The sequence below is a fragment of the Tubulanus polymorphus genome, chromosome 4, assembly GCF_964204645.1.
Source record: "Tubulanus polymorphus chromosome 4, tnTubPoly1.2, whole genome shotgun sequence".
Classification (NCBI taxonomy): domain Eukaryota; kingdom Metazoa; phylum Nemertea; class Palaeonemertea; order Tubulaniformes; family Tubulanidae; genus Tubulanus; species Tubulanus polymorphus.
The window spans coordinates 26,593,551-26,609,276 of NC_134028.1; the positions used below are offsets into that span (position 1 = coordinate 26,593,551).

Genomic DNA, 15,726 nt, shown 5'->3' on the forward strand with positions numbered 1-15,726 from the left:
TCTTAATAAACGATGGATTTATTCGAAGTTTTCTTACAAATTTCTACTATTTCGATCGGTTTGATACGAGTTGATTCACTCTTCGCTTCTCGAGGATAACATGTATGCTAGAACGGCTCGGGGTGAGGCTCAACGGGCGATTTCTTGAGTTAAAGGAGTGATATTCGAAGCTTTTTCAGGTTTAATCTCATCCGCGCGTGTGCATTCAATCGTCATACGGGATGTGACCAGATTTGTACGTGCGCATCGACCATGTTGTACTTATCAGAACTGATAAACCTTCATGTATATTCACGAGAATCGTTTAGAGGTTCTTCAGGAGTCAGTTCAAATATGAAGCTGTCCGTTCTGTTCTGTTTGATGTCAGTATGTTTTACATACAGTTTCGCTGCCTCTGTTCCCGGTGCCCAACTGGTAATCGTCAAGTTGTTTTCTTTCTATAAAATCCTATAGCTCTTAACTCTATACAAACATGTGGTGATTTCCTAAAAAGCGCCAGGAGCCGCAGGTCTACAGTTTTCAGTCAAGTTTCACGTTGTAGTTAAAACCAAAATTCTCGGTTAAGATCGAACTCTATGGTCAAACAGGTGCCCAGGGTACAGGCCGTGTCTATTTCGAAATAGAGTCAGGTTCAAATATGGAAAAGGGTCCCGGCAATATCTGCAACCGATGCTAATACTTTGATTTTGTTTACAGTCAAAGGAAGATTTTCTCACTTATCAACGTAAGTAACATCTAGGTTCACTGTTAATGTACGTAGACATCGGAGTCAGATAAGGGGAGCGAACAAATATGTTTTTAAGCACATCTATGATTCAATATTTTCTACAAAAAATCAGCAATCAATTAAGTTAAACTGTTGATTTATGCAGGAGAAAATCCCGAAGAATTTTCGGAACGTTTGGGAGGTAACACGGTGATCAGTGTAGGACAAGTAAGTTTTGAAATCTGATCCAAATCGAGACGACGAGTTTCATTTCAATCATTGGCTTTTACCAAAATTCGTGGAGATATTTTTTTTTCTTTTTAGTTTAGAAATAAACAGAAGTACGCGATGAAATGGTACAAAGGAAGGGTATATTACGACATGTCAGCTATGAGTAAGTTTCATCTTAAGACGCGCCGCAACAGGGCACATGAAAACAAGAAACATAGAAAAATCATTTGAGGTTTCACTGAGACACTAGAAAACACACGTCTAAACGTGAAAACACCTTAAAACCATCAAACTAATGTTTTTATAAATTGGTGACTACCATGCAAGGGGTAACGAATGTGCACTACAGATAAATTGATAATAAGGATAATAATATTTTTTTTTGTATGTAACGGTTTACGCAATATAAATATTATTGATATTACTATCATTATTATTATTATTATTATCAATGTTGGCGTTTCAAAATAACAATTACAATTGTAAACTCTTTTATGTTTTCTTGTTCCTGTTTGAAACGTGTTTTTAGACTGCTGTGTGCTGTATCTGGCTTAATACTGACTTTTAGTTTGTTTTAGGAAAATATCTATGAATTTCATATTTTTCAACATCATTTCACTCGCAGGTAAAAGTGCTCAAAGTCGGATTTTGAGCGCTCTGAATAAACTGGAGTCGGCGCTCGGCGGATCGTGTATCACTTTCCAGCAACGAAACGAGGAAAATAAACACATTATGAGCTACATCAAAGTGATATCAGGCAACGGGTAAGAACAACGCATCTAGCAGAATCCATTTTACAAATATTTGAATATAATTCTGAACTAGAAAAAAAACCTAGCTCCAGTTGGACAATCAATACTTTAACCTAAACGTGGTCTTACATCCTAAGACTGGTATTAAGTTTTCACATTGGCTACAGAACCTATCTATCTAATCTTCAGATGTAATTCAGATGTAGGAAGGCAAGGCTACCCACAGGAATTATCATTGGGCTGGGGCTGTTTACTAGAGACGACAATCATGCATGAATTCATACACGCTTTAGGATTTGCCCACGAACAGTCTCGATCAGACCGAGATCGTTACGTCACTATCAACTGGGCTAACATCAAAAAAGGTACGAATCATACGTTTAACTCAATGTTACGTGTTGTTTGGAGACTGATTCGGGCCGTAGAAAGACTCAATCTCTACCAATTTATATCTACATAACACTTTAAATTCGTTTAGCGACATTTTCTAACTTTTAAACTGTTTCATTGATTTAATGATTTTTATGATATCTGAAAGGAAATAATTTGTAATAATGGAGTCTCCTTAAAAAAATGGTTAGGCCGACACTGCTTCCATACTAAAAGGCATTGATTCTAGTTACCCCTATAGAACCCCCTGTTGTTTAGGGGATACCCATCCGTGTGGTTTTCAATGCAGTATTCGATTGCCTCAGATGGTCCAATTTCCGAGGTACGCGAATTTCGAGGTAGTCGGGGCAGGGATAGGTCGTTATTATGTTAAACAATTGTAACTTATCGCTAGGGCACGCGATAATCCGGAGGCAACCGACTCCAGGATTTATTGAAGTTCATTTCCGATTACACGATGCTTATACAGTCAAAAAAGAGTCTCATTCTTTTCTTTATGACAGGGAATGAATATAATTTCGATAAGGAAATCACTGACAATCAAAATCTACCGTACGACTACGAATCGTTGATGCATTACGGGATGTACGCATTCAGGTATAGAACGAACTGATTACTCTCCATGTTGTATCGATTATATAAAATCCGACAACAAGAAGTTAAGAAAGAGTCTGAAGAGCTAATCAGTCTATTCGCCATTAAGAAAGAAACATTTCTTATTGCGCGAATCAAACTGTAGAACTAACTATTTCAAAACAACTTTTCCCAAATGCATATTTCATTTATACTGTCTTGTTCCAGCAAAAATGGCCGACCGACGATCACGCCCAAAAATCCAGAAGGATATAAACTGATCGGACACAAAAAACTAACAGATAAGGATATCAAGATGATAAGACAAGCTTATAATTGTAAAGACGAATGTAAGAAAAATAGAGAATTCTAATTAGATATACATATCATATATCATTTCATATATCGTATATCGTATATCATATATCATATATCATATCATATATCATTATTTACCATGATAGGCCTATGTACAGACAGCCTCTTAATTTAGACATTGAGCGTTTGTGATGTAGGAGGACCTTAAAGCACCTCCCTTGAACTGTTCTTAACGAGGGTGCCGCTATATAGAAAAAGTCCTACTTTATGTCTCAGAACTTTGTCTATAAAAAGAGTTTTTCTCTTGTTGTTGAAAATACATGATCTCTTGTCGACCCATTGTCACTTATCCGTTAATACACTCTACCTGACTGCATTGATGCCACCAAGTGTCGACTCAATATCTGACGATCATCAACAGCCGAATTGTTCAGTTTACGTTATCATTCTTGTTTTAGGTTCTGATCTTTACGCCGATTGTAAAAAGTGGACTCAAGGTGGTCAAAAATGCGGAGGAACATTCGTCAGAGATAATTGTAAAAAGTCGTGTAATTTATGCAGTGGGTACGACTCATATCTGAATCCTGTAATAACAAAATGATAGGCCATTTTTGAATGCGGTTAGAGTTGAAAAAAATTACTTCATTTTCAATGGGTTAACACTGAGTCAAACCTGAACCAAAAACGAATTTTCATTTTGTAATTATCGTACGTATTAAATGTTTGTTTTTCATAAGATATTCCGATAAATACATATCATAATACTAATCCAATAGGTCAGGAAATAATGGAGGAGTGATAATCCAGAAACCAACCACGAAACCGACAGAGAAACCAACCCCCAAAACAACTGCAAAACCCGATACCAGTAAGTAAACTCGATACAAACTACAATAGATTGTAAATTATAATCCAATTTCGTCATAACGATGATATTCACTATCTATTCAATAATTTGACTTTCACACTCGTTACTAGCCATGCAGGGGCTAATTCATCATATCAGAGGGCACTCTTACGTCCATTAAGCAGTATTAGATGCGCTCCCGCACTGAATTATCTAATTATCTTTGTTGACAAAACAAAAAGGGTACGCAAAAATTTGACTCGAACAAGATGTCGCCCCAGGATTCGTCTCCGCAATGGTTTATAAACTAGATTCTGGTATCTTGTTATATATAATGTTATAATGAATATGAACCGATCATCAATGTATCTGTTTTTTTATATTAGATTGTACGAATTTGAGAGGAAGTTCTTGTAAAAATTGGACGTATCTCTGCACGAACCCTCGATACAAAGCAAGCATGATCAGAGACTGTAAGAAAACATGTGGATTCTGCGGGTAAGAAGGCTATCTATCATTCATTGTGGTGTCTCGTGTACCGATAACAACATAGAATGTCGACATTGTTTTTCTTAGGCTGTAACGTATTAAACGCACAACAAGTCCTACCAGTAAGATACATGAATTCACCCGAAATGATAAACGATGAAAATTCCTACACAAAAAACAATCGTTCAAGCAACATGTTACATGTTATCATCTTGGCCGAAGTTAGTCGTAATTGTAGTGAAATAAATTTGAATTTTGTTCCACATTTCACCGTTTCATGAAATAAACAATTTCAATACAAATTTCTACACGATTTTGCGTTTAATTTCATTTTGGAAAAGGTCGACCATCTAAATATTTCCAGATCATTTTACCAGATGCGATCATCTTCTTATGATACCGACTTAAGTTGTTTCGTGAAAAGTAAAAGAAAACTCAAGTCTGAAATAAGCCCCGGATATAGTCGATGGACAAACTGCGAGAAACATGTTGATTTTATAGATCATATATTCAAGAATATAGACTCAATTTTATTTCACGTGAGTCAGGAAAATGGACGCCAGATGTAAAATGCATACATTTTGTACATACGTTAGTTGTGTCGCATCTGCCGTGAACGAACCTGCAACAGGTAGATTCCATTAATCGTCGTTTGTCAGTTCCACCTCTGCACCAACTGTGATCCATTCGTACAACACGACCGCCGCCGCCGCCGCGTCAACCGGGGGCCGATTATCAGCATACATCAGCATTATTCACTGTAAACTCTGGAGGAGGTTCGTATCGACATGGGTCAACAATCTCGGAAACGAGAAAAAACCAAAGAGAGCGCGGTAACAATCGAACCCGAAAACGGTAAAGATGTCGATAGGTTTCGCAAGATATTCGGCTTCCATTGGACCGACTTTTACAGTTTTGAAGCGTTCACGAAGTGGGCTCACAAACCGATGCAGCCATACTCGTTAGCTGTAATGAGAATTCTTTTTGGTGAGTGTGTTCTGCGAATAAATTAAAACTAGATCGAATCGGTAATTGAATCAGTTGTTTTCCTGCTTAGTTCGGTTTATTCGATGATGTTATGTAAAAATCCCATAAACATAAAAAGTCGCATTAATAGAATAAAAATGAGATTGTCGAGGATTAAGAAAAGTTTCATAATGATTTTCTCATCGAATCCCTGTAGAGATATGAAAATAAATGATGATACGGATTAAATACGGGCTGTAAGGCGATAGTCACGATGGTGATGATGTCCAATAAACACAACTAACAGAAACATTAAAATTTCATATTATCGGAAATAGAAATATCTATGATATCATTTATTAATCGATATTTATGTTGCGTGTAAATGCAGAAATAGGTAAATGAAATTTTCTAAACGCAGGTGTGCTCATGTGGATGGATTTCTACGGTGAACGAAGAGGATTGAATTTAGATTTAAGATGGGGCGACCCCGAAAATAAATGTTTCTTTCCATTATTTTGGTTTCTTCGTCCGCTTCCACTGCAGTGGATGGTCATCATGTATCTTTTCATGTATATTGGTGAGTCCTTGATTAAAGTTATTTGAGTGCATGTAATTTGTCAATGGGCCTACAGCAAACTGCGTTTATCTCAGATCTCACGGAACCACTAGATTTCAAGTGAATTCTAGGGCTCTCAGAGCGAAGGCTTGTCACACCCATTGGTATAAAGGACGATATTTATAGGATACCGTCAGGCAATAATCCGGGGCAATCGGCTCCGATGCGAGCGGAGTCGTGACAAGTTGAGCCTGGGGCAAGCGGTAATCAGAGGCCCAAAAATCCGAGGCACTCGGCTCCGTGACAAACAGGGTCCAGTTCCACAGTTCTGAGTTAAGACTTAACTCAGAGTTAACTGATTGAAAATGAACTAACTTTAACTCAGAGTTAACTGTAACTCATGACTGTGGAACTGGGTCCAGGAGTCCGGACACATGTAGGTCCGAGGCGATCGGCGTCTTGGAAAGCGTAGTCCACATTGTCTTGCTAATGGAGAATATCTAATCGATTCAGATTCTGTTTCCTGGAGATACGTAATTCATTTGAAATGTCGGTGATATTTTGTAGCGACGTTTGGTATAATGTTGGGCTGTTTCTATCGGTTGAGTTGTGCTGTGTTTATGGTATCGTATTGGTACGTGTTCTGGCTCGACAAACAGAGCTGGAACAATCATTCTTACCTCTACGGCTTATCATCCATCATTTTACTGATCATTGACGCTAACAGAGCCTGGTAAGTAATAGTTATCCAAGAGTTTCTTCTTCGCTAGTTTTGAGTTGTGTTAACATTCTCTCTTTTTTTCAAACCTAGGTCGATAGATGGGTACATATGGCCCGAGATACGGAATACACATGTACCCGCCTGGAATTACGGTTTATTCAGATTCCAGGTAAGCATTCTCTCATTTAGGCCATTCACACAGTAGCCAATAGCCAAACCATCTTACAACAACCTACGACCATGAACGAAGAATCCCTGCGATAGAATGAAATTTTCGCAGATGATTTAATATTCTTCGATTAAATTGCAGTTATTTCTGGTGTATTTTCTCGCTTCGATCAAAAAGCTGGTGCCTGATTGGTACATGGGTTACTCGATGAAACGATTAGCCGTTCATTGGGTTTTCTCCCCGTTCAGGTATATACTAAAACTCATTACATTCACTCAGATAAAATGAATAACATAAACTGTTCTTAGATGAGACATTGTTTTCACATTGTAACTATCTTTCTTGTCAACAGGTTGTTTATGGACACCGAAATGATAACTTTAGTGGTCGTCCACATAGGCGGGTTATTTATTGATATGTTTATCGGATATTTCTTGTATTTTGATATCACGAGACCGATCGGTTTAATGATGGGATTTTCATTCAACTTGATGAACGCTCAGATATTCAGTATTGGTATGTATAAGGAGGGTGTACGAAAAACCTAATCCATTTGTGAAACACTCAGTCTATGTTGTACACAGAGTCCGAAATGTTTCAATCTGTATCTATTCGACGTTCCAACTACTGTATGTCCCAGTAAGTCACAATCACGTAAGGGATACTGGATGTAGACGAAACTTTCAATAAACATTAGCTGCAGAAAACACTTCGGAGTATTCTATATTCTTAGTGTTTCACGCCATGACGTGTTTTCATGTTCGAATATTCACTAACAACCAAGTTCAAAGAACCACTATATAATATTCTATCTATGTTATAGGTATGTTTCCGTACACTATGCTAGCTACGATGCCCATATTCTGCGCAGCTGATTGGCCGGTACGATTCATGAGAACATGGTTCCCGAAAAAACTTCAAATCAAAGTAGCCCCGCTTCAAATCAATGATCATTGCATTTACGAGAAAAGTTTCGTTAAGCCCGAAAATCAACCGGTACGTTGTCTGATTCTCGTGACATTCTATATTTATTTTAACCTGGTCCAGTTAGCTAAGTCGTGTGTTAAGTCCAAATATAGCTTTAAATCTCATTGATTGGCTATTATTATGTAGAAACAAGATGGTCTAGCCACGTTTGGGCAAATGGTCTAAAAACAATCTTCAATCTTATATTTGCACATTTAACTGAATGGATGAAAGATGCTCCTTTCTAGGTCCAAGACTATTCCTATTTATACCCATTCAAAGGTCTTATTGGATGCCCATCGAAAAAGACTAAAGAAACGGTCACCACTGTCAATGCTCTTAATGTTGAATGACTTCAATTGCAGGACCGCAGTAGAAATGAAAAATCTGGCAAGAAATATCCACGAAGTCGAATGGGTAAATTCCATATTATTGCCACTTCGTTCCTGTTGTGTTATGGCGCTGTTCAGCTATTCTTACCGTTTTCTCATTGGATAAGCCGGGTAAGAAAGATGATAACCGCGATCACACGAGTGTTTTTGGCCCGTGCCGAATGCCCGGAACAACTGTTCACTCGTCGGGTGCCAAGGGCCTGTTTGGCCCGACCAAAAAACGTCGGCTTGATCCAAAGTTTAGCACGGGCCAAATTATTGGCGCGAGCGGTTTACGTGCTCACATGGGCCAACTTTGACTCTGGGTCGAACCGAGCAAATTTGACCCGGGCAAATCGTCTGACAAGCTCCTCGACAAGCTCCGTCATTATTGTTGTTCTTTTAACGTCTTACCCAGGGTTACAACAACTGGGGTGAAGGTCTGTACGGTTACTCTTGGAATATGATGGTTCAAAGTTGGTCTGAACAACATTTACACGTGAAATTCGTCGATAAAAACACAGGATATGTAGGATTCCTCAATCCACATGTAAATATATATAAACGAGTTCTATTTCATAAAACACTGCAGATTATTAAGCAAAACGCTTTAAATGATAAATCAAGATGATATAGTTGGCGATATTTTTCTCTCAAAGGCCTGGACAGACTCGAAACAAACAAGGTGGAATTCGTACGCGGATATGTTGAAACAATACGCTTATTGCGTACAGGATAAATTAGCCACGCGGTACAACATCACTAATATAGAGTTATACGTTGATGTGTGGAAATCTGTAAATAGCAGAATACACCAGAGGTAATTATCATATATTATATAGATATACGTCGTCTGTCCTTATGCAAATATCAATCTGCTGCTGACACCTTCTCAGAGAACTTCCTCAGACAATCTGGTATCTGTGCTCACGCCCTCAGACTATCGTCATCCATACAAAAACTAATAAACAAGGTCTCGCCTTTCCTTAATGGAAAATTGATTACACACTTATTTTCCCTACCCCCAGACTAGACATGTAATGTAATATGCAATTCATTTGTCGCCATAATTACACATCAGAATTCGGGGTCATCAGGCCTCACCCATCAACAAGAAAACAAACTTGAAAGTTCATTGACGCCTTGAAAAATAACGTTGAAAAATAATGTTTTTACAGGATGTTTAACCCGACTGTTGATCTTATAAGCGCCGAATGGGACGTGTTTAAACAAACCAAGTGGACGATGCCGCTACAGGAGCAATTTAATTACATGAGAGCTGAAACAAAAAATATAATGAAACAATTGGGAGAAAGAACCAACCATACGCAAGTCGTGACTGTTATTGATTTCCCAGGTAAATCAGAAGTCGAAATAAAGTCTTATATTAAGTGTATTCATATATTTCTACGGATTTTACTCATATCGTCGTTTCGTGTTTCAATTTCAGGTTTAGTTCTGGAGAATTTCATCAAGAAAGAAGTTCGTAATCCGATCATACAAGTTTTACACGGCGCCGTTAATCTGGAAATACCGATGAGAGTTCCAGGAAAAAATACGGTCGAAAAAAAGAACCTGACAATAACACCGAAATTACAATTCCAGGTAATATCTATATCCCTACGACTTGATCATGACTTTTACGGCGCCTTTCCATCAAATGGCCAAAACGGTGACTCCGCAAATGCAAATCTGTTAAAACCGGTTGTGAATAAGCGGCGGAACGAATCAGTTAGGAGTTCAGGCTATTAGAGCGCGGCTGTCAAACCACTCCAAAAGTGTCGTCGGGCATCGATAGAAAAACTTCAATCTCCTATCTTGGAATAATACTGTTTAACAATATATGGGTTTCCTGTACATTGGATCGAATCCGGCCAGTTTTCACATAAATCTTTTCACATATTTCAAATTTCACATAAAGATTTTTTTCAAAAATTTTTGTTAATCCTTTGACGCCGTAAAACCGTTACAGGTTATGACTATATTGATCGTTGATATTATGTTCTATCATTCATTGTCGATGATTGCCTGCGTTATTTTTCTCCAAGGCTTCAATAAGTTTCAAGTTATTTTACTTGTTTACTTCAGTTGCTTCCTGGTTTACATAAGGTTTACACAATATCAGACACGCCTTCCATCTACATGTACAAATTCAGTAACGGAACCGCCATCGATTTGCAAAGAAATCTCACTATTTACAAACTTAAACGAGCGAAGGCAATCAAAGAAGGAATCGGTGAGTATTAAGGAAAAAGTCTGGATTTTTCTAAACATTATCTAGTTTGATTTAGTTTCGTCTATCCGATAGACTGAGCAGGTTACAAAAAGAAACAAAAAGTCGCACTAATACGAGCATAAGATTGTCAGGAATTTAAAGAAAATTCCAAGAGGGATTTTCTAGTTCATTCCCGTAGAAAAATAGGAAAAGGTCATGATACTGGTCATAGGCAATTTGGTCTAAGGTTATTTTGCGATGGTGATTATATTTTCCAAGAAAAACGACTAGCACGTAACGAGACAAGTACAGACAATAATATTAGATAATTGCCGGCAATAGAAAAATATCGAGGCAAGCACAGGGAACCTCACATCTAACTCGCGTGAAAACACTTTTCTTCGTTCTCCCACGTGTTTTTCTTTTTTACAGATGAAGCTACTTTCAGTCAGACGTATCCGCCGGAACAGGTTAAACTCTTCAAGTCATTAATAGCGCGGGATTCCGTGTCTGCTCCTGTGCCGTACAATCCGTTACAAACTGTCGCTAAAGTCACAGCGAAAATTCGTCATTACGTCTCCGGAACCTACAAATTGTAAGTATCGGAATGTAATAAGATAAAAACCCACTATATACAAATTTAAAGAATTTTGAAATCGAGAATTTAGTTATTCAAAAAGTCTAAAATATATAGAATATACGACGTTTCGATCTCACCCTAGAGATCATCGTCAGTTGTGAGATATAGACTAAAAACAGGGGTATATATACAGAGGAAAACAGGTTAATTGAGTAAATTGGTGAGTGAGTAAATAATTAGTGTTTGGCAAGGCATGAAGTAATAATATACAAATGGTACGGTGCATTGAATGTAATGTTTGTAAGAATCCTACGCTAAGGATGAAAAACGAAGTCTGAAATCGGTTCCATGAGCTGATGGTTTATTCAACGTTTCGACTATAATTCTAATATCTTCAGGAAGTTAAAACTTAAGACGTTTCGGACTTTAGTTTTCATTGTTAGTGTTAGATTTTAAATCATCGTTATACGACACGGAGGACAGGAGGCAGTTTCATCAATAGTTATCGGATTTGAACTCTGAAACTGTGTATTTTGATGAAAAGGCGCTTGCCTAGAAGGAAATCCTACAGATCCTGATGGTATATCGTGTTGTGTATATTTCAGTATGCTGATGTGTGAAGCGGCGTTCGAAAGCGTCATGAAAGGCGAACGAATGGAATCTGTTTTGAAAAGGAAAAACATAGCGTCGAAAACATCACACTTTCTTAGAACACTGATGAAAATCATACCATAATCAAAAAGACGAACTAAGAGGAGCATGGATTTATAAATTTATAAATATTATTCTATGTGTGATTTAGGGTGGAGGGTCTTATGGAACTAATTAACGATCGATAATCAATCGTCTGCGGTCTCTTGTACTTAAACATACTTATAATCATGTGACGTGTCGTTTTTCTTTTATTCAGTATTTTCAATTTGCAAATAATAAAAAAAAAAACAGACGAATTTCAATTGTGATGTTTTGTGTTGTGGAGGTGGATCGTAATCGCAAAACACGCTGCGGCTGCCTCCACTCAGCATCGTTTCGTTACGTATGTGACGTGAGAATATTTTGTTATTCTAAAAAAGCTAGCACCTTTCCTTTTATGATGACACCATCGGGAACATGATCCCGTTTAACGCCATAGCTTTGATTAATTGGCTAGTTTTTAAACAGCGATTCTGAATTTATTATTCTGCGACGAACGCAGAAGTTAACGCAGAAATCGACGACGGTCAGAGATTGTTAGTTTTCGATATAAGAAGAATGATTCGATTTGCTACGAACCTGAAAAATAAATCTCGATTAAAAACATTGCGTAAAACTCAATTTTTCAATGAAGATTGACGATTCTCACATGATGCATGCAACGACTATTAAACGCTAACGACATTCTTCAAACTCGCAGCTGGTGGTGGCTCAAGTCATGTATCTAGATAGTCACTATGTAGATAACTATATAAATTATATAACTATATAAGTGTTCAAAAAATGTATGTCAAAGGTTCTTTGACATGCATTTTTTCACCGATTGGGGTCTTTACAACCTCTGTATCCGCGAGAAGGTACGGTCCTGGTCCCCGAGACCATCCACTAGATCCGCACCTGAATTATGAACAAAATTCATAAATGGCAGTAAAAGCCAGATGAAATAACTGTCATAATTCAGTTATGGATGACAGGTTGCCACCTCACTCTAGCTGTGGAGTTTCAACGGTCATTTGTCGTTAACACTGACCGAAGAACGCAGTGTAATTCAACACACGCACTATTGATGCCTGATACTGGACTACAGTGCGTCAATCTTTTTTCCATTTGATAGTAGTTTATCAAATATCAAACTGAAAACCAAAATAATATTCAAAACAATCGATAAATGAATAATAGAAAATATTGGCACGATGATACTGGATTTTGCATAGCCGTTCCGAATCAGATTGCCCGTTGTATAATGGCAGAGGCTAATTTCACGGATTAAGTACATATGGAAAATCCTAAAAAGGAGATATCTGATTGGAGAAATCAGCCTCAGCGAATATACAACGAGCTATCTGATTAGTGCCGCAAGTTTTCGCGCGGTAAACCTGCCCGGAAGTCAAGCGTACGCATATGCACGACTATGTGATGTGTTAAATGAAGTATTCAGTTGCGTGTATTACAAGTTTTATCATACTTGAAATCGATGCTTATCTTACTGAATTTCTACAGCGGATTTTCATACAAAAATATTCACGAATTTCTCGTCCCAGTAAAAGATATATGTAGAAATTTACCACATAGTTACACATAAGGAATTGTGTGAAAATGTCCAGTATAAAATTTCTCTGTTCGAGTGACATTGGCAGAAATGAAGTAAAAGTGGATGGAAATGTGAATATCGCAAATGCGAGTGAAACCGTTACAAGCATTATTGTCGTACGTTTTGATTTCGTAGTTTTCTGATCGGACGAAACCATTTTTGAACCTCTGAATAACTGAAGTATAATAACTGTATTTGATGTAATGATCAAAATTAACGGTAAAAGGTAAATGTAAACGAGAATTATGGTGAAATACGTTATTTGGTCAACTAACTCATAGTAACATCCAAAAAACTGGTCGAGAAAATGTATCGATAAAGCAGGTGTGAGATATAGAACCAGTGCATTTAATGCAGTAATTATTAATACGGTAAATCTAGCGAATTTCGGTGTACATATCAAACGAGATGTGAACGGGAAGAGAACAACTGCCACTCGTTCTAGAGATATAGCCACGATTAACCACGAACTATTGCAGACTGTAATTGCCATTACAAATTCATAGATTTTACAACTGATCAGTGAATTCATGATGAATATAGGACCGTCTTTAACGTGCAAGAGAGAAAACTGTAAAACAGGCATCAGTGTAAAATCTACACAGTACATGAAATCACCGAGGCACAAAATGATCAGATAGTTAGTGTAAGATAAACCGCGGAATCTGCGACTTATCATTATCAGGAAAGTAGCCGAATTTCCGAAGGCTCCAATCAGGAACACGACGGGCAGAAAGACCAGTGACACAGTACGGTAGATTCCAGACCTGTTCACCACAGACATGAGAATGATGTTACTGGTGTAAGTTCTGCCGATTTGCATCTGAGTTGAATTCATGATTACCGAGGATCAGATGAGAATGTACTCACTGTCTGAGAGTGCTCTGCCTGCCTGAGAGCGTACTGACTACTAAGAAAGCGTACTGAATGTCTGAGAATGTTCTTGAATTGACCGTGTCTTCACGCGTATTGGAAAACTAATTCAACTTCAATATGAAGATATCATTAAAGTGTCGTTTTCATTAGAAAGATCTATTATTAACAGCGAATACAAAATCATTTCACTGAAATCTAATACAATTTACTCAGATTTTGTGAATGTTTAATATTGTGTAAAATATGAATTTGAATACATTATATATAGATATACGATGCACAAGAATTCATTGGTTGTGAAGATATATCTTAATCGTAAAACATCTGAACAGGTTGGAAAATATCTGTCAGTTCTATACAGACAGTAGGTCCAAATAGCATCAGTTCATAGTTCAACCACACGCAGTCCATGAGGCCGACAGCAGCCAGGACTTCTCAATAGCAGTTTTACATCCAAGAAGTTGAATGCGAACTTAGATTTGAACCGGTGGATCCGGATGCTAGGATAGTGCGCTAACCATTAGACCACCGAGAGCCCTTGGCTGAGAGTCTCAGTGTGGTTACCATAGCTGTAATGACCAGTCCACTCAAGATTTCTTGTGAAAAGAAAGACTCATTCTAAATTCCAAAAGTGACGAGGGGAGGCGACTATTTTTTCTTTGAAATGGGAAAGTCAACGACCTTGCAGGATGGAAAGCACATCGTTACCGAAATGCTCACGTGCCACAGTAACGAGTAGCGACGGTGAAAATACATTTCGATCGAATTAGTTCGTATGTAGTAGATTGAATCTAACTACGCTTCGTGACAGAAAACGTCGGATTGGATTCGGTGTGAAAATTACCCTGAATATAGTGTGTGAGAAAGGAAGCCCACGTTCATTTCACGTTCAAGACGAGGCCAAGCATATCATTAATCATATGAAATTCTTTATTCGTTAATAATTTGAGAAATTATGGATGGATTTTAATACAATTTGAGAATAAAAACCGATAAACTAACGACACCTGGTTGATCCCAGCGGAATCCTCGACTGCCACAGTTGAACCTCGTTTTCTATGTATGGTGTTGAGCCGATGGCGCTAGTTACTCGCGCAGATAGAGACAAGTTTATCGGAGTTAAACAGTCGTAAATTCGCGTTTCGAAGCATGTTTTATTTATGTCTTTATCTTTTGGCTGTTGTTATGATTCAAGTTGAAACTGCACCTATAGGTAAGCTGTTGTCTTCTCTTTTCGATAGCACTTTTTCATTTTTGCCGTGTTCTAAACTTCCACCTCGCTCCACGCTATAAAAAACGTTGCTTTCTGTCGAGATTGATTGTTCCACGAATGCTTTCATATAATATCTATATATTGATATAATCTGTGTCGACATATATAAATTGAATAATATCTGGAGTAGATATTTTGGGTGTTGTTACTGAGCGAAGCAAAATGCCTGGCTCCAATTTTCCAATGTATGCGATATGAATTTTTTTCTGGTCTGAAATTCACACGTTTTAATGTTAGTTTTCACTCACATGTACTCAAGAACTGTCATCAGATCATGAAAGGTATCATCATCATTTTGTGAGCGTTTTCACTATACTTGTTTACCACCAACTACATTCGTAATTAGGGTCCCCATCGCGCTCCGTTGGGAAGTGGTTTGACATGCTCAACAAACGGAAAATGTCAATATTCAATTTATCATATCAATAAAGCAATGACCT

At 37.7% G+C, this 15,726-nt stretch overlaps 2 protein-coding genes across 2 annotated transcripts; both read left to right on the top strand.

Moving 5' to 3' along the window:
• Positions 1–333: 333 nt before the first annotated feature.
• On the top strand, positions 334–4,573 carry LOC141904521 (low choriolytic enzyme-like). The gene is made up of 12 exons (XM_074793113.1): positions 334–366; positions 697–724; positions 873–934; positions 1,031–1,100; positions 1,563–1,701; positions 1,879–2,054; positions 2,583–2,676; positions 2,881–3,002; positions 3,429–3,534; positions 3,747–3,838; positions 4,204–4,315; positions 4,394–4,573. The coding sequence occupies exons 1-12, from the start codon at positions 334–336 to the stop codon at positions 4,398–4,400; spliced, it is 1,041 nt and encodes a 346-aa protein (XP_074649214.1). The 3' UTR covers positions 4,401–4,573.
• Positions 4,574–5,094: 521 nt separating this feature from the next.
• On the top strand, positions 5,095–11,701 carry LOC141904522 (vitamin K-dependent gamma-carboxylase-like). The gene is made up of 15 exons (XM_074793114.1): positions 5,095–5,293; positions 5,694–5,852; positions 6,399–6,564; positions 6,643–6,721; positions 6,863–6,969; positions 7,074–7,237; positions 7,545–7,717; positions 8,053–8,190; positions 8,477–8,608; positions 8,718–8,878; positions 9,237–9,415; positions 9,509–9,663; positions 10,147–10,294; positions 10,706–10,868; positions 11,459–11,701. The coding sequence occupies exons 1-15, from the start codon at positions 5,095–5,097 to the stop codon at positions 11,586–11,588; spliced, it is 2,253 nt and encodes a 750-aa protein (XP_074649215.1). The 3' UTR covers positions 11,589–11,701.
• Positions 11,702–15,726: the final 4,025 nt, after the last annotated feature.